This window comes from Lissotriton vulgaris, chromosome 10 (assembly GCF_964263255.1).
Source record: "Lissotriton vulgaris chromosome 10, aLisVul1.2, whole genome shotgun sequence".
Lineage (NCBI taxonomy): Eukaryota > Metazoa > Chordata > Amphibia > Caudata > Salamandridae > Lissotriton > Lissotriton vulgaris.
The window spans coordinates 750006375-750026142 of record NC_141698.1 but is presented as its reverse complement, the minus strand read 5'-3'; the positions used below and the strand labels follow the sequence as shown (position 1 = coordinate 750026142).

General features: G+C 43.4%; 1 protein-coding gene across 1 annotated transcript in view; it reads right to left on the bottom strand.

The window, feature by feature from the left end:
* The window catches only part of LOC147688747 (uncharacterized), a 380809-nt gene that overhangs the window by 226314 nt on the left and 134727 nt on the right, over positions 1–19768 (bottom strand). The window contains exons 4-7 of the mRNA XM_086941654.1: positions 11934–12062; positions 9786–9850; positions 9600–9656; positions 9300–9398 (exon numbers count right to left, since the gene is read on the bottom strand). Coding sequence (XP_086797780.1) covers positions 9300–9398; positions 9600–9656; positions 9786–9850; positions 11934–12062 — 350 coding nt within the window. The remainder of the gene's footprint in view (positions 1–9299; positions 9399–9599; positions 9657–9785; positions 9851–11933; positions 12063–19768) is intronic.

Sequence of the window (19768 nt, the reverse complement as noted above, 5' to 3'; positions counted from 1 at the left end):
CAGGAGTGTATGCACGCTGAAAGTGAAAAATATGAAGTGTTTAAATTAATGAGAAGAAACCGGGTGTGCTGCAGACTCATTGAAAAATTACTTTTTGAACTGAGGCTTCAGAAAGAAACATGGTAATTGTCCATTGGGGTTAATGTCATTACTGAAAGATGCTAAAGTATGATACAAACTGGCATCCTTATGCCTTCTCCTGGCTAAGGGACAAACAGTGATTCAGTGGTTACTCTCAATGTAGGTGTAAAGTGGAATCTTGGCACAAAGTTGTGATGCACCATTATTCCCTCCAGATCTCTTGCGCCATCATAAAAGGCTTTGCATGGATGGACGGCAGGTATACGTAGATTTAATGCATTCTGCGTACATTATGTGTACGTGATCTTAGGAGTCTAATGGTGGCTTCCCCTGAGTGGGCCACTCTTGATCATATATTTTCATAAATGCACTGTGACTGTACGCTCAATCTTGTTGTGAAGTAGTATTAGGCTCCGGTCAGTCCGAGCTGAAACCGGATTACCTGTAATAAACAATTGATACAAATATTTAATAAAACATTATTTAATCCAGAAGGAGCCAAAAGGCCTAAACTAGCATCTCTACGTTTGCTTACATGGCAAATTATTTGTTATTATGGGGAAAACACACTACTTCAAACCCATTCATTCTTTTCTCTCTATTTATACAAGACCAAATAAGAAGTGTAGATGTCCCATCTGCTGCTCCTTTGGCTTCACTATATGGCAACGAGGAGCAGTAAAATCACAACAAAAGCCCACCTCTGGTACTGACACACAGCATCAACACACTCCCCACATATGCCACTTGGAGACAGACACTCCTCCACCGATGACTAACCACAGATAACGTTTTGTCTGTTCAGATATTTGCTTTGGTGCCTGGTCAGGAGTTTGAATTGATATATAAATGAAACTAAAACAAAATTCCTATGGTGGTCATGGGTATTAACTCCTTAACCGCTGCGGTTTTTCTGCCGCTGTGCGGGTGTTCTAAAGGGTGGGAGGGGCTGCGTCGGCCGTTGGCCGACGGCAGCACTAGGGAGGTAGTGCTCCTGTTGGCCAATGGCCGACGGCAGCACAGAACGGGTTAAGGGCCCGCTCAATAAGTCTGAATGAGGTTACATAATGTTATGACCCGAAATAATCATCTTCTCATTAAGTAGTATAGGATATAATAGTGAGTATCATTCATTAAGATCCAAATTAATTTTGTACGTAGAAAATGTTTCATAACAAATGTTGATCTTGCTTAAGATTGTGATGTGTACTGTATATATTTTAAACGTGTTTATAACACTTTTTAGGATTTTATATTAAGTTTTATGATAAGTGGGGGGCGCTAGAGGGCGCACAGCGGAATGGCTGGCTAATCGGGCAGCTCCGCCGGACGGCTCATTCTACTGTTGAAATAGCAGATATACAGTCCCTAAATCCGATGTAAAGGCAGGCTTTGTGGTGTCGGAGGGTGTCCTGATCGCGGCGGAGTGCAGTTGAGAGGTGTACAGGCAGGAAAAGAAGAGTATTTAGCCCTGAGAAGCTTTCCTGTAGTCGGGATCGGTGGAGACAGGATGGCGGCTCTACGGGAATTATTGAAGTGGCGGAGACCTCTTGATTGCACTCTGCTGTAGTGCTCCACTGACCGCACGTAAATCGTGAGTAAAGACGGCGGCAAGACTGTGATGGAAACTGCGGTTTTGTGATGAATGGGCTGCAATGCAGGATGAGCGGTGATCGCGCTTTTGAAATGCAATAAAAGTAAACTGACAGGCGGCTAAAAGCGTGTGGATAGCGGAGGCATATGCGGACTGTGAATCGCCTAATCTATGACGCATGAGGCCGACTGAGAGTGCGATCCTCAAGGCATAATATCGGACTGGAGGACAAGAAGGCACTGGTCACTATCGCCTGAACGCGGCAATATATGAATATACGCGCGCAAATGAAACACCAAAATGGCGGCGCCCAGTACTGCTAAATGACTCGCCAGCGCTGAGCCGTTTGTAGCAGAGACTATGTGCGGACAGGATTGTGCTACAGGCTACCGACGAATATGCTGCACATATTATGTACACTTTGCGCTGTATAAACACGGTTTTGAGTGGATACCGTGAGAAATGCTGTTTAAATGCGCAGTCACAAAACACTGCTCTGCATGCTGATCGTGCTACCACCCATCTGAGCGGTATCTCACGTGCCCAGATACACGGAGTGCTCCACGCCCCTTATCACCAAAGACATAGTGACCAGATTAACGGCGCAAAGCGCGCGACATGTCTCATCATGGCGTGGAAATAAAAACACAAAAACACCTACTGCCTTCAACTGCACTTGCCGGTAGTGCGATGCAGCACATGCGGAGCAGCTCCTGCATGAACTAATACAGTGCTATATAGACGAGTACACCTAGACCCTCTAAATGATACACGACGGTGCCTGAGTCCAGCGATCTATACCCCTGATTAATGGTGACAGCCACTCTGGAATATGAGATGATTGCGTGAAGGAGTAACACTATCACAGCGCCAGCAAGTAAAATACGAGGCCACAGACAAAGTTGGGTCAATATAGCAATATACATAGCAGTGTCGACCAACACGACACGCGCTGTGCTGTAGTCGCAACGATCGACTCCTCCACGGGACGCGCAGTTCTGGCCATGGTTGCGCAACAACTTCCAGTCGAAGACTACAGTGTGCTAGTACAAACACAAGCACTACGTGGGATATAACAGGACCAACACTGACCGCGGATTGGCACTCAGTTACTGCTCTGCAGGACTTGCGATCAGGAATCAATAGAGACCACTACCACACCAACACCACGCGCACCAGACACTCCATAACATGGGGAAGCCTGACAAGCAGCAACCAAAAATCAGCTTTGAACAACGACGGCCAACTAGAAATTTACAAACGCACTCAGACACCGAAGTTGAAACGGAACGCACCCCACCAAAAGGCATGGAGGCTATGCTGAAGGCGATCCAGGAAAGCCTGCAGGATATGCACGGCAAGATGGACCACTTAACAACACGCATGGACACCATGGCAACCAAAGTCGATCGACATGGCGAAAGATTGGACGAGGCAGAAACCAGAATTTCTGCGGTGGAGGATGAGTCCCGCACCAGCACCTCTAAATGCACCGGTTTCGAGAAGATTCTAGAGGTTATCAAATCTAAGTCAGAGGATTTGGAAGCGAGATCGCGCCGAAACAACGTACGCATAGCAGGCGTACCAGAATCGACAAATATTGGCAATATGGAGGCATACGTGGAGGAAATGTGCCTATCCCTGTTTGGCAAGGACAAACTATCCCACGTTTTCATTGTTGAGCGAGCACATAGAACACTGGCACCAAGACCTCCTCCGGGCACGCCACCAAGACCGATTGTAGCCCGCATATTAAATTACCGTGACAGAGATGCGATATTGCGAATGGCACGCGAACAGAAGGATATTCAGTACCAATCCAACAAACTCGAATTTTACCCTGACTACACGCAAGCAGTCCAACAAGCTCGCCGAGAATTCAATGGAGCAAAAGCTAAACTACGCGAACTCCAAGTGGAATATGCCATGCTCTACCCAGCTCGACTGAAAGTGACATGGGAGGGTAAGGCGACTCTTCTCACCTCTCCAAAGGCGGCGAACGACTTCATAAAGAAAATTGCAAGCCACCGTAAGGACCGTAATCGTCAGCAACAATCGCAAGAAGACTGCTAACAGTAGGTGGTATACTCCGTCCTATGTCTTGCATTTGCTAGGATGAAATGACACTAACTTTCCAGTACAAGTAAGTGGACGCGACCGCACCACTGATGGGTAAAAGCCTAACTGTATTTTATGGAGGTCTCTTGTAGAGTGGGCCAGACCCCCTAACGTATATCTTGTGATATCTGAACTGGATTAATGGTACGGCTACTTCTGTTATACACACATGATAAGATTTTGCAACAGTGCCAGAACCCTAGCTAGACAAGGAAGTGGGGATCACTTGCTCTCACATGGTATAATAAGAGGTGGGCTGTGAACTGTCACTGTTTGTGGCTGGACTACCCACATGCATCAAGGAAAAATCTGGGCATTAACATTACCTGCGTATCGCTAGGGTTTCGGAAAGGAGCATTGACCAGTTAAAGTACACATCTGTCAGGAATACTAAATGTAACCCACCTATAGATGCACCCAGATTGTAGTTGGTGATGCGGGACTGGATCTCCCTCTCCTCCATGGGGGGTGGAGACCCGCTCCCCCCATTTTTATGTACAGACAGGCCTCACACACTGCAGGTTCCTCGCATGATGGGGAGAGGTGCCATGAAGATTAATGATGTATATACACGTGAACTGTCAGGCTGTTGTCAACCTGTGGCCAAACACTTCCCCACACACAAGAGTGAGCACAGACTACAGGCCCTGTGACTCCACGGCGTTCCTGAGGCGGGGCGATTGCTGCACATTGTGTGTTCACATACGACAAGCATCTGATGACTGTATGCAACATTTTGACCGTCCACATCCGATAGACCGGATGGTGATGTGCAGTCCAGGCGGACCCCCACACGGGTGTTCCCCGACAAAGTTAAGCACAAATGGGTTGTTCATCGAGGGTATGGCATCAGCAGAATTGGGCTGCTGTTGTGGGGCGGGGGGTAGTTGGGGGGACTGTTATTGTTAGTTATAGATCGGTCTGCTTGAGATACATTGCCTATGCTCAGCCAAACCACTTCAATCACTATGAGCATGTACCTTTAATATATTATTTATGCATGACACCGTGGCTTCTCCTCTGCAGTGATGTGGAGCTTAATGTATCGATTCATGTGAATTCTAATGGCTGATCCTCTATCTTCTACTAAAGCATTGAATGTCTTGTCCTGGAATATTAGAGGGTATACTAACCCCAAGAAAATGCGTCACATATTTGCTTGTCTGGATAGGTGGCATATCGACATTGTCATGTTTCAGGAAACGCATGAATCACCACATTCGCACGCACAAGTGGGGAGACGATGGGCCGAATCCATATATTGTTCTAAATATTCATCCTATGCTAGAGGAGTCTCTATTTTAGTGAAAAAAGGCACAAACTTTAGAGTGGACACAACCACACTAGACACTGATGGTAGATATGTGATAGTGCGGGGGAAAATACGTGGCAGACAGATGACACTAGTAAATACTTATGGGCCGAACACAGACACACCCGAGTTCTTCCGAGAAATCTGGCGACACCTACATACCGCTTCCGATCAGATACTGCTATGGGGAGGCGATTTTAATATTGCACTAGATGATGCAGTCGACAGATCAGGAAACACGACGGAACACCACACACGAGCCAGGACCGAATTGCTAGATATTATATCTGATCTGTCCCTGAATGACATCTGGAGGTTACGACACCCCGGAATCGCAGAAGCGACACACACATCCACACCTCACGCAAGTTGGTCAAGAATTGATTACTGGCTGGGATCAAGTGACACATTGTTATGGACACATGACATACAACACTTACCCAAGACACTATCGGATCATAACCCTGTCAAACTGTCACTAAGCATTCCAAATTATGTACCTCCACCTTACAGTTGGCGATTCAACAATGGTGCACTAACAGACCCCCTATACGTAGACACCATTGGAAAAGCGATAAAAGAATACTTCCGACTTAATGCAGATACCACGAAAGATACAGGACTATTGTGGGAAGCGTTCAAGGCGACTGTGAGGGGGGTGTGTATAAGCACGACAGCTGGCATCCTCAGGGACATCAGGACACAACTTTCACGTTGCGAATCCACACTTCGGACCTTAGAACGCCAATATGAACAGACCCCAACACCAAATATTCTGAGTAACATTAGAACTACACTTACGGAGCACCAAACATATGCTGCAGATGAGATTAAATACTTAAGCAAAAAACACGTGGCTAGATCGTATGGGGAGGGTGGTCGACCAGGTAGAGCTCTAGCTGCTAAAATATGCACTGGTCAAAAACAACACATTATCACTCAGATCATGGGAGCTGACGGACTAACACATACTGATCAAGCAGGCATTCTACAAAGCTTCGTACACACTTACCAAGACTTATATACATCACGCCCAGTGGCCCCGCAGCGTGAGATACTGCAATATTTAGATGATATCGCAATTGCTTGGCTCTCTGACGACCAACGACGATACCTGACCCAACCATTAACAAAAGAGGAACTTACTGAAATCATAGCCTCCCTGCCAAATGGTAAAGCTCCGGGGCCGGATGGATTCACATGTGAATTCTATAAAACATTCAGCGATATACTATCGCCATATCTTGTTGATATGTTCGGTGAAGCACTAGAAGCCCAAATCCTTCCGGCAACTCTGCGAGAGGCTATGATAATAGCATTGCTGAAACCAGGCAAAGACCCTGACGCTTGCAGTTCCTACCGTCCCCTGTCGCTAGTAAACGTGGATTCCAAAATATTAGCCAAAGTCCTTGCCACGCGTTTACAACCTCTTATGTCCTCCCTAGTTCTCCCAGATCAGTCAGGATTTATCCCCTCTAGGAACACCACTCACAATACCAGAACACTCTTTGCCACAGCACACTACCTCACACCGTCCGCTAAAGCAGCGGCAATCCTTCTAGACGCTGCAAAAGCGTTTGACTCCATTGAATGGTCCTACCTGATAACGGTTCTGCATAGGATGGGTTTTCCGCGACTATTCATTCAATGGATAAAATTGCTATACGCCAAACCGACAGCGAGAATCAAAATTAATGGTTATGTATCAGAGACCATTAGTATTGAAAGGGGAACGAGACAAGGATGCCCTTTATCCCCCCTACTATTTGCCCTAGCACTAGAGCCCCTAGCCTGCATAGTGAGACAGAAGCACCATCACTTGGCAATCCAATTCCCGAATAGACCATTACACATATCACTATATGCAGACGACATGTTATTGTACGTCAAAGACCCGGCCGTAAACTTGGACCCGCTCCTAAGAGTATACATCAAATTTGGGGGACTATCAGGCCTACAAATCAATTGGGATAAATCTGCTATATTCCCACTGACTGACTCCACACGACAGCACGTGACTGAATTTCCACTGGAGTGGCAAACGGACCCCGTCCGATATCTGGGCGTTTGGTTCCACCGTGACCCAGAGGTGGTCATCAGAGCTAATTATGGAAGGGCAATTGACGCACTCGAAGATAAAATAGCAAGGTGGATCCAGCTCCCACTGTCACTAGCTGATAGAATGGCAATAGTGAAGATGGTGATACTCCCTAAGATGCTCTACCTTTTTAATAACATCCCGATCCAACCCCCAAGAGAGGTGTTTAAACGCATTAAGTCGATGGTACTGAAGCTGATCTGGGCGGGCAAACAAGCGCGTATCAAGCTAGAAACGTTAACGCTACCCGTTCACAAGGGAGGATGGGGGGTGCCTGACTTTTGGTTATATTACCTCTGCGCCCAAGCCCAATTTGCCACGCACTGGTACCACACGACTCCATATCTAACACATGTAGCGGTTGAGGAGGGTGATGCAGCTCCAATCCCGCTGGATGCTATAATTACGCATTCCAGGCCTCCACTTCATGAACACGACATAAACACAATAGATACCACAAACTCAGCTTGGAGATCTCTAGGCCGCATGATGCATAAACTGCCACTCTATGCTCCAGCACTACCTCTACATCACCATCCGCAACTCTCTGTCACTAGGGAAGAAGTAGGAATGAACCTGCTAAAACGAGTGGGCATGTACACGATGGGTGACGTCTATAAAGACGGTGCCTTCATTACAGAGAACGACTTAGCCTTTATCCAGAACCAGTCACTGCTCTTTCGTTTCACATTTCACAGGCTTAAAGGGGCGCTGAGGCAGCATTACCCGACTTTCCCTAATGAGCCGCCAACAATGGACACACTGCAATTATTGATCACCTCCACTGACACTTCACATCTGGTCTCGCGACTATATGTGCAAGCACAGACGGAATTGGGCCACGGGGCAACCAAAGCTCAAGACAAATGGAATGACATACTAGACACACATCTCACGGAGAAAGAATGGGAAACATCCTGCACACTCACAAAAATGCTCACACCAAATGGAAATTTAAGGATAATCCATTTCAAATATATACATCAAGCATATTACACACCAGCTCAACTATGCAAATATGGATTACGAGAGGAAGCACGATGTAAGAGGTGTGGTCAGGACCAAGCTGATTTTATACACTTAGCCTGGAACTGTGCGAAAATACAGGCCTATTGGGTGGAAGTGGTGGAAAGATTAACTGCAATGGTGGGAGTACAAATTGCGTGCACGGCTTCGTGCTGTCTTTTGGGAATATTACACAATGTGAAAGCAACGAAGCGTAAATTCTGCGTCATAGCGTTACTATTAGCCAAACGCAGAGTTTCTATGTGCTGGGACAGCCCAAACACACCCCTGATACAACAGTGGATGACGGACATGTCATATTGCAAGGACACTTTGCTCACATACGAAGAGTCCCTTCCCCTGAGATCTAGACCTAGAGACTACTGGTCCTATTTCACGACATACCTAAACGTGCAAGATGAGGATTAAAGGTCACACGGTGCTTTTGCTCGTGCTTGATAAATAGCATGAGTAGTGCTAACATGAGGTTTCACCCACGTTGAAACTATGCTTGGTGGGGCTGGGTATGGAATGTGGTAGTGGACAGATCTGGTTATGTTATGAACTGTTATTCAAATAAAACTATAAAAACTAAGACCAACTGATTTTGAAAACGCGGCCGGCCCACAGTGGTTGTAGGCGACTTGCTGTGTACTTGCAAAACTGTTGTACATACCATTTGATCACCTTTCCTTTATTTGACCGTAACAGCACGCTGCCGGCCTACTCAGGGTTGTGGGCACTAAGCTGTGTATAACATGCGCATACCAACAATAAAGGTCTTACCAAAAAAAAAAAAAAAAAAAAAAAAAAAAAAGTTTTATGATAAGTGCATTCCGCTTATTTTTGCGAGGACAGGTCTAGCATGTATTACCACTTAGTTCTATGACTATGAGTTCAAAGACGGTCTTAACCAGGGCGCGCATTCCTATCAGAAGAAATGTAACTCCCTTTTTTAAATAATAATTAAATGTTTCTTCCATTAGACAGCTGCTTTATCCAATTAACCCTATTTGTATTTTTGTAATTGCTTTTATGACTCAAATTTGTCGAATAAAGCAGTTGAGGAAAAAAATAATACACTAGAATACCTGGCAGCTCTGCTAGTAGGGATTCCAAGGTGGTGCATGACCTCACTGCACAAAAACTCTCGCGCTGAAGAACGCAGTACTGCTCGGCCGTCACCATTTCTAGAATGGAACATGAACACGAACAATGAAGACATCTTAATACAACATGGAATCGTTCTGCACTTTTTACGGCTGAAATCAACAAAAGGCAGGGCAAGATACACAGCCAGTTCCAGGTGAATGATTAAAACAGGAACATTAATGGCCACGCGTTGTCGCGTGGACCATAATTACATGTTAATGATAATAACAGCAATTTACCTTGAATAAGGGGTTTTTCCTGAACCTTTCAACTGCAGTTCCCATCGATCACCACACCTATAACATAAGGTATTCATGTAAACTTTTTTTTTCTTCAGATGACGTATGTCAGTGCAGGCAGGTAACTCAACAGCTCATAGTGAATCTTAACACCTAATCCCGTGGTTGCAATGCAACATGTGTTACCTGTTAGTGTACTCTCCCAGTAAATGTGCTCTTCCATCTCCCAGCTGACCTGCCCAGCTGCCGAACTACAGTAGAGGAGTAAGAAAAGACAAATGGTTAGTTACTTACCATCACTTAAGTATTTGCTGTTAGGAGACCGAATTTAATAGTAAATAAATGCACATATTCCAATATATTCTGCTTATTTCCCGGTCTGCTCTACAATAAGCTTACTGCTATTAATTATTCTTGTTTCTACGAACATGGCAAGCCCACTAGGCTGTCTGTATTTTGGCTTTGTCACTGCTGGTGTGATTTTGGCATGGAGTTTGTAATCATGTAATCATCCATTTCAAGTTGCATAATGGTATGAGATTAGTATGCAATCAGATTTATGGGTCATGATCGCACTCACACACTTTCAATGAATAATTAAACACTTTTTTTTATTTGAAATCTATATTGAGAAATTGCCAGTTCCCATGTTGTGAAGTGTACTCTTAAAAACACAGTTATCAAAGTTTAGACTAATCACTATTGTAGGGTTGAAAACAAGGGTGTCTAACCTAGGTCCAGGAGGGCTGAATCTGTACCAGCTACCGAGACTATCATTCATTGTGAGTATAAGTATATCATGCGGCTATCATAAACATCTGGAGGGAATCCAGCCATTCCCTCGTTTAGAAGGAAGCAGCCTACTTGATAAGAAGTCACTGACAAGCGTAATACGGAAAGAACTATTCTTAGTACCTACTCAAGACCTATATTGGCAATTGTGATTCAGATTGTAGTAATTACAATACTCGCAGAGGCCTCTACCTATATTTGATAGTGAAGGGCTGCCTATGAGTGTGACCACCAGCAAGCAAATATGATTTACTCTAACAAGTAGGAACACATTTAAAATAACCATGATGATAAGTATTGTAAAATAGGATTTCATGAGTATAAACGTATATATGAATATTCAGAGAGAGAAAGTTACCTCATGATTTTAGGGAATACAAAAACATAAGTTTCACTTTGGTTTGTAAGTTGGCGGCAGATATGTTAACTCTTTAAAATGAAAACAACTGGTAATCCTTAAGCGGGCATCCCTCCAACTCCTGAAGCCTGCTGCATTTTTTCATAAGAGAATGGACAAAGCAGTCAACTCAACCACATGGATTATAAAAAGTTCACCTTCCTTGACCGGTAGAACTGGCTGTGGTACATGTGAACCACTTCTGATACGGCATTTAGAAGAACTTGGCCATGGGCAGTCAATAGGGGCTGAGAGGTGACCCAGTAGCATCTTTGAATGAACATTTCTCCCCCCTTATGGTAAATCACTTGCAACTTCTCTAAACTCAGCATCTGATCACCCTCATCTCTAGTGTACAGCTGTGAAGAATTCATGAGATATATTTATTTGTGTTTGTATTTTCAGTTATTGTCTAGTTGAAGTTACTTCTACGTCCTGGAATTTATATTGGGCCTTCACACATGTTGTAGAGTCACATGGGAATCCCTAGTACCAAAAACTAGCTTACAGAGTTGGCAATTCTTGATGAATATGCTCTAGGTGTAAACAGTGGATACAATATTTTTAACTTCTTTAAAAACGGATACAATTAATTATGTAACATAGAAAGTTTATGAAGGCCTACAAAAATGTAAAATATGTATTGTAAATACGTATAATTTTATGATGAATGGGATTTCCAAGCGGTTTACTTTATCAACTCTTAAATGGTGGAGTTAGAAAATGTGTGTTCTTATTGCGATCTGACTAAAGATTAATGCAGAGTCCATTTCAAATATCGTCATCGGGGTAAGTCCGGACATTAATGAAGTCAAGCTTAAGAAACTGGAATCACAGATAACATTTTCTTTCAAAATCCCCAAATATTGCTGAATCACAATATCAAAATATGTGCACGACAATGCATATACTGGGTACTGAGTTCAAATACTTAGAAGCTCAGCAATGCTAAAGGAAAATATGAGTAACAATACAACTCCTTTCACTCCCAACCTAGAGCTATACTTAACAAACGCTGATTTTCACAAACGATAGAAACAATTACAATATGTTACTTTTCACAATAAATCTTTGTCATTTGTGACTGCTCCAGGTATGAATATCAGGGACTAGGCATATCTGTGTAGGCCCGGGTGATGTCTTACCTGGTGGCCCCCATATCTGTGTGCAAGCGGTACTGTCCCTGGCTTTATCTTCCCACCGCTCACAAACTCAAGAAATTCGTCCGATCCTACAACTGAGATGTCAAGGTCCAGTATGCCTTGTAAAACTTCCTATGGAAAGAGAGACAATGCCTGTTGGTGGTTCATGTACACGCAAAGACGCATAACACATACAAGCATAACATATATATCACTTTTCTTTCATATAGCGCGACAGGCTGTTTCACAAGTGCTTAAGTCGCTGTTGAGGAATACAGCACATGGGGAATATAGGACTCCTAAGGCCCTGCAGGGTTATACTTAGGAACGCCCTTGAAACAGATGGGCTTTCAAGCATCATTGGAGAAATAGGTATGTATTCCTTTTCACGATACAAGTGTAGAGAGAGGGGCTGTTACAACTCAGAGCCCACATTTTGGAGGGACGGCCCCCTGAAGTGTTATATCAATCCAGGATTTGGTCATGCTTTATAAATCAATGTCAATCATTCATGAATAGTGTGGGTGGATGACTGCAGAAACATGACAGGCACCAAAAAGATTAACTGATGGAGATGCTTGAATTAATATGAACTACTGGTAATTACTCAGAGAGGATACCAGTCCATCATTGCAATATGTCATTACAGACAGGGATCAATCAAATGCAGATATAGCTTGAACCTGTCGACCCGAAATAGACAGGTCTATTCCTTTCTAATACGGCACACAAGCAATCCCCACCTGTGATTTTTTAAAACATTTTATGATATAAAAAATACAAGTTATGCATAATGTATCTGCACTTGAAACATTTAATCTTAACAGTTATGAATCAATCATAAATAATCTGTTGTGCGAATAGAAGACCACACAATGCAAAAATGACCCATGTTTTCAGATATTTCTATCAACTGCCCTATCTGGTAACTAAAGAGCAGTGGTTCAATAAAGCTCTGATACTATGCTCCAATAAAACTTGAGTTTCTTTGTGTTTTCACGCTATTGCTATCAAATTAGTGGCAATTGCCATTGTGTGAAATGACAGTCATTCTTTTCTGCTGCCCAAAAAACTGTTGACAGGTATGACTATATCTGAGTGGTTATTTAATTTATTGCAAAACATATGAAACCATATTTTCTGTAACTCAGATGAGTTACAATCATACCTACTCAGAATGCCGAGTGGATTGAACAAATCTAATGCTATCCATGTATGACACCAAATCACTTGCCTGTTCTTGCTAGAGTAAAAATAACATCACAAAAATGTGATTACGCTGCACTTTAAGATGTACCTGAGTTTTTACTTGAGTAAGTTCTATCTCTAGAGATGCCCGGCGTATATTCTGACCTCTTTTCAGACTATGTAAGTTCACTTTTGTTTCATATCGAAGAAGCAATCATAAAAAACTTTGTGATGGCTGGAAACCCAGCACGATTATACATAATAGCCAAATCCTGTTTATATTGATCCTTGTGTTGCTAACTTAAATAATGTATGGATTTACCTTTTTCAACTAAACTAAACCCAGAAATAGACATTGTGAATGGTGTCACTTATTAGTTACTAGGAGCATACCAATAAAAAGGGGCTCAGTTTGCAGATGATAGGCCAGCAAATATTATCAACTGGGCAAGGGGCCAGCTGTCCCCAGAGTTCAGTTACTCGTCAACATTCCCAAACTAGAATGTATAACTGAGGTGGTGAAATGGCAACATATACGAAAACAATATTCAGTCTCTCAAGAAACTTAATGAATCAGTCTGAGATATGCTTGTTTTAGGAATTTATAATGTATCAGCTTTCAGAAAATCCAGGGAGTACCAGATGTGCAGCATATGTCAAGAAATTAGGTTTAGCCACTCCGCAAGGATAAGAGTAAACATCATAAACTTCCAATTTCTATGGAACTTTCCAATTATCTAACTCCATCACGACGGTGACGGATATCATATAAATCGCATAATATCCTATGGGACTTAGATTTTCTGCGAACGGGATATCTGCCACAATTGTGAGAGAGTAATCCGCCCGCTGATATCTTAGTCTTTTCACATATTGGTTTCTAGTTAGCCTTTAAAAATGCTTTCTTTACTCATTCATTTCTGTGAATATCGTAGTGAACACTCAAATATAAGTTCGCTTCTGGACTAGAAATCGGAAGAGGTTAGCTGCAGTTGGCCACTCTGACAATGCACATTTAAAGCAGGAGCATCTATTACCTGTTGTTCTGGTCCGCTGAACAAGATTGATTATATGAAGGTGGAAGGTGTACTTCATCCATTTAGAATAAATCACCTTGGAACTCACTATCAATATGCGGCTACTGATTCAGAAGCCTACACTGAGCCCTGATGAAGTCCACAAGGAGGAAACGCTTTGGCTGGGCTGATTGTTTGTATCCACAAAAGAATAGAAATAAATCACAACTTTTTCATAAAACTGCGTCACTCATGTGAATCACTAGTGCTTACTCCCGTTGATTTGGGTGGAGGAATGATATACCTTGTTTATACAAGTTATCATGTTTGGATATTGTTAAAGAAGGAAACGTGTATGAAACGCATGATGGTTACTATGATATAGTACTTTGCTATCAAGGATAATATATGTCCAGATAATAGACGCTCCAGCTTTATATGTGTTAACAAGTTCCTCTATGTGGTGATTCCTGGGAGGTAGGATCACAAACAGTTGCGCGTTTAGATTTTGTTATTAACAATACTAATGAATACGAGTGCGACTGTCGCATAGCCTTGCTGCCTTTTTCTTGTCTTTAAAATCAGTCTGACAATGCACATTTAACAATTGTGTAGGTAAAATATACTTGCTGTATCAATCTATTTTGTTGATATGAGCAGTGGTCACTCAACTTGCATAAATTCTAAGTACTTTTTTTTTAACGGTAGTTTCGATGTGATTAGGGTGACTCAGCAGTTCCAACAACTCCAAAATAGTTGAAAGACGAGTGCATGAAGTCTATTGAACAATGCACCCAGAATTCTCATTGGTATTAAATGAGACATGTATATGTCTTGGCAACAGCACCATTTCAACGACGGAAGACCAGCTCAAACTTTAAAGTTCAGAGCTCTTAGATGTGAATCTGTGGCAGTTCAAAGCCAATAAGTAGATAGTCTGGCCAAGGTGGATGTAGGATATCAAAAATAGGTATCAAGAGCAAGTTGCCCTACTTTTGGGTGGATTTTGTTCACTAGATATTTTTCTATGTTCATGCATAGAATGGAAATGTTTTAGCCACAGCAAGTTAACACATTGCTCGCTACACTAAGATAGTTTCAGATTCACAAAATAAACTAAAAAAGAGTTTGTTCAACCACCTCTTGAAACTTGAGAGCAGAGTCTTCAATCTGGACATCATTATGGGAATATTAAAAAGTGATTCAGGGTCGAAAATGTAAACTTTAAAATGGGTAGAAAATTTTGTATTGACCAAGCAATTTTAGTAAAGCAAAGACTGGGATTTAGGTACTGGGCCAGTTTCAAAGTGTCAATGGGAAAGCAAGGATGGCTTTTAAGTAGTTGATTCACTGTAGTATATGTAAAAAATTAAGAGGGTCTGCTAGTGCAATGTTTATGATGTGCTTAATGTAATGAAACTTAGGCCTTCATCATAGACAAATGAAACAGACTACACAATAGCTATAGCTTCTCTTGATGGAAAGAAAGAGAAAAAAGGAGAGCAAGTGTCAAGGGTGGACAAACAAAGTTTGAGAAAAAAATGACTGTCTGTAGATCTATTTCACAAATGTTCATATACACGTATCAAGGCAATGCAAAACACAAAACATATTCTCCTATTTGGAGATGTAGTCTTGCTGCATGGTTCCATGCTGGCTGCCTCTACTCATTCTACCCAATCACCAACATGTTACTTGTAGCACACTTAAAACCCGTAGGCATCTAGGTGTAGAGGAAGAAGAACACCTTCTCAAGTGTTAAAAGAATTATGGAACAAGCGGCCTCTATAGTCAAGAGACCCAAGGAGCACCCACTTACTGTGAAATATGAAATGTTAATACTTGAATTATAACATCATAATATTTACAACATAACACCACAAATAGTCACCACCTCTTATCCAGGCTACAAGTAAAAAATTACAGCGAAAGGGTGAATCTGAGCGAGATGCAAAAATAATTGTAGCATAGATGTCTATAAGCCAAAGCAGTAAGGTTGACTGAAAAGCTACTAGGTTAAGTGTGAACTTAAGCTTAAGTGGAATTTTTTTATTGGTCCATACTGAGCCCCCTAAAACATAATAGATTTTTCTATTTTCACATACATACTCTTTATAGCACCCAGCCATCTCAGTTTATACTGTCATGTTTTGCTTTGCTTCTTTTGTGATACATTGTAAGTTGGCCTGCCCAGAGTGGGGTACCTTTGTGGACAGTAGTGATATTTGTGCATTCCAAGAAACCTGGGCCAGGGAGGACCAACACAGAGTCGGGTTTGCAGCATATAATATCGCTGCACGATGGGGAGGCAAGGGTCGTCCATCGGGGAGGGCTCACAATCTGGGTCGGTGTAAACTTGGGGTGCTCGGGCGAGTCTATCCCGACGTACTCTGATGATATCCAGTGTGTTCTCCTGTCCTGGCCCAACCACTACAAACTTGCTATTGTAAATGTTTATTCACGGCCGATAAGTGTGGCAAATGAGTCCAAAGCCATGGAAGATCAATCTACTTTTCTTGGCTCTCTTAGCAGGGATATCCATTATTTGGTCGCGGGGGACCTGAACTGTCACTATGAGCCACTAAATGGCTTAAATGAGGGAGTACTGACAGGCAAGGACAAACACGGGGGAGTCCCCACCTGCCAGTCCCCACACCCAAAGTCATGGTCCCCTCTGGCCATTAAGATCACGACCCTAACCCTGAATAATTCCATCAGGGCCTGTAATGGTCGCATGCCCTCTGACATTCCGTCCAAGTGTACATTCAATAAAAGGGGACAAGAATCAAGATTGGACTATATTTTGGTGGACGTATGTTTATGGCCAAAGGTCATTGACTTTGAGGTACTGCCTAGGGTGGACAGTGATCACAACGCACTGAGTATGAGGATAGAGTGCCCATGGGCTAGGGCAATTGAAAAGGAAACTGGCCTGGAAGCAGTAGATGGGTTGGTTGTAACTAACAATAGGCGTAGAGTCAAGTGGGACAAATTGGTTGTGTCACGACATGCACTGACGAAATTATACAGTGCTGCTATACCTATTCTTGAGGAAGTAGGCTCCTTAATTTCGCAGCCCTTGGTACCAGATTTTATTGACAATATGCAGCGCGCCCATCAGGATCTAGTTGCCTGCCTAGCAGAATTTCTCAACCCGCCGGGCCACAATAGGAGGCGGAAGGTGCCTGTATCTACATGGTACAACGCCTCTTGCAGGAAGGCAAAAACAGAGCTTATCGGGGCCCTTAAAGAGGGGAGAGATAAAACTAATATCCGCACCCTAAGATCACAATATAATGATATAATGCACCATGCCAAGAAGGAGTGGGATATGGAAAAATGGTTCAATCTTTCCTCCTCTTTAGATTCCAGAGATGCACGCAGATTCTGGGCAATAGTTAACTCAGGGTCAGGAGAGCCTAGATCGGCACTCAAACCCAATATTGAGGAGGGGGTCTGGGAGCTTCATTTTAAGTCCTTATACGCAGCAGTCGTAGGTGTAGAACATTCCCTGGTAAATACACCTAGACCAGGGGAAGGTGACGAGTTAGACTTCTCGGTTGAAGAAGTTTACACTGCCATAAGTAAGTTAGCCACGAGCAAGGCCCCTGGCCTTGACAGGCTTCCCGGTGATCTATTTGGAGATCAACCGTGGATTTTGGCCCCCTACCTTTGTGCCCTCTTCAACGCGATTTTGGGGGGCATGGAGATACCGGGTACTTGGTTGGGAGCAGACATTGTTCCAATCTTCAAGAAGGGTTCCCCTCTGCTCCCAACCAATTACAGACCCATCAGCCTCATAGATGTACCTCAAAAAAAATGTTTCCCTACTAATCCTGGATCGATTACAAGAATGGATTGACGAGCACGACATCCTCAGCCCCTACCAGGCGGGATTTAGAAAAAAAACATCTACCGTGGATCAGATTTTCCGCCTCCTAATGTTATTTTGGAAGACGGTAACGTTGGGGGATGGCAGCCTCTATATGGTCTTCGTGGACCTTCGGTCCGCGTTTGACCTAGTACCTAGAGGCAAATTGTGGGAGGTGCTCCAGGACAAGGGAGTCCTGAATACATTTCTGGCCGTCCTGATGAGGCTACATACACAAAATTATGCTCAGGTTAGATGTGGTAGGGAAGGGGTGCTGTCGTCCCGGTTTCCGGTCGCCAGGGGGGTCAGGCAGGGGTGCGTCCTGGCCAGCGGCGGTTGTCCTTCAAGGGCGGCGGGGCTCCGCCCTCCCTATTGACTCTGCCGGCATAGAGCAAGCCAGGGATTTAAAATGCTAAGTAAGAATGTTACTTACCAGGCATTTTAAATCCCGAGCCGCACTGCAGTGCTGATCAAAGCCCCGGCCCGGGCCGTGACATCCTGTTGCCTGCCTGCCTGCCTGCCATCAGTTTAGGACGCACTCGAGCGAGCGTCACTGCAGCAGCAGGCAGGCCAGGCAGGAAATGGAGGCAGCGTGTGGGGTGATTTGTGACACATGCGCTTTTGCGCATGTGTCACAATTTAATGCTACAGCCTTACTGCCGGAGTGTAAACACCGGGCGCATTAGGTGCCAGCCCGGGAATATAAAGAATGGCCCTTTTGGGGCCCGCCCAGAAATGACGCAAGGCAGCATCATAAATTTAAAGCAGCCTCGGGCGGGTACAGTGTAAGCCCGAGGCTGCATTGAGGGCTGGGGATTGGGAATGATGACGAGTACACCCTCACCCGACCCTTTCATTAGTCGTCACTGGAGGGGGTGGGGATGTTTTATTTTATGCATTTTAGACACCTTTCCAGGTAGGGCAAAAAAGTCGATGCTAAGGAGTGTAATGAGGAAGAGTAGGACAACGTGTTACAAAGATTACCAATGATTAATCCGTGCGTTAATGGAGGAAGCCGATTTGCTCCTGAGACAGCCTCACAGTAAGAAAGTGGTAAAATGGTTAGGGTAAAGGCGGGTGAAGTCTGCGTGTTTTTCGTCATCTTCTGTCTTTTAACTGGTCAAACAGCACATGGCTTTTGGTAGGGTTAAACTTAGTGTCTCGACCAAGGTTAAACAATCTTTCATCTTGCTCATTCGATAAAATGTGTCCCATTTAAGAGGCTAAAAGGGATAATGTTATTTGCGTGCCAATTACTTATTTTTATCGTGCACCAGCTAAATTGTCAATACTTGGTTAACGCTTTTCCTCCTTCGTCTTTTGAAGCTAAAAGTTATGAAATAACAGTACTCTCTTCCCCTTATCTCGTTACCCTTCATTTCTGTCTTTTTTTCTTCCCTCCCTCACTCTTTCTCTCACTTCCCAAGTTCTCATAGATGCTGTTGAGTAGCAAAATTGCTTCCTCTCCTTGTGCTAGTCTCCTCACATCCATTGCAATTTTCCTACATGTAGGTGCCTTTTTAGTCTCATCTTGAACCACTGCACTCCCATACTGTGTCACTGCAACAAAGAAATACTCTTTTTGTACTGGAGTTGGTGGCAGGTCCTTTGCAAAGATATTTGTTGCTAAATGCAAAATAGCATTTTGCTGCTCGAGTGTTACCCATCTACAAAGAAACGGTACGTTTTCTGACAATCTCATAAATTTTGGAACCACTGAAAGGAAGCACTTTAAAGCTTGTGTGCTACCTCGCCATATAGGA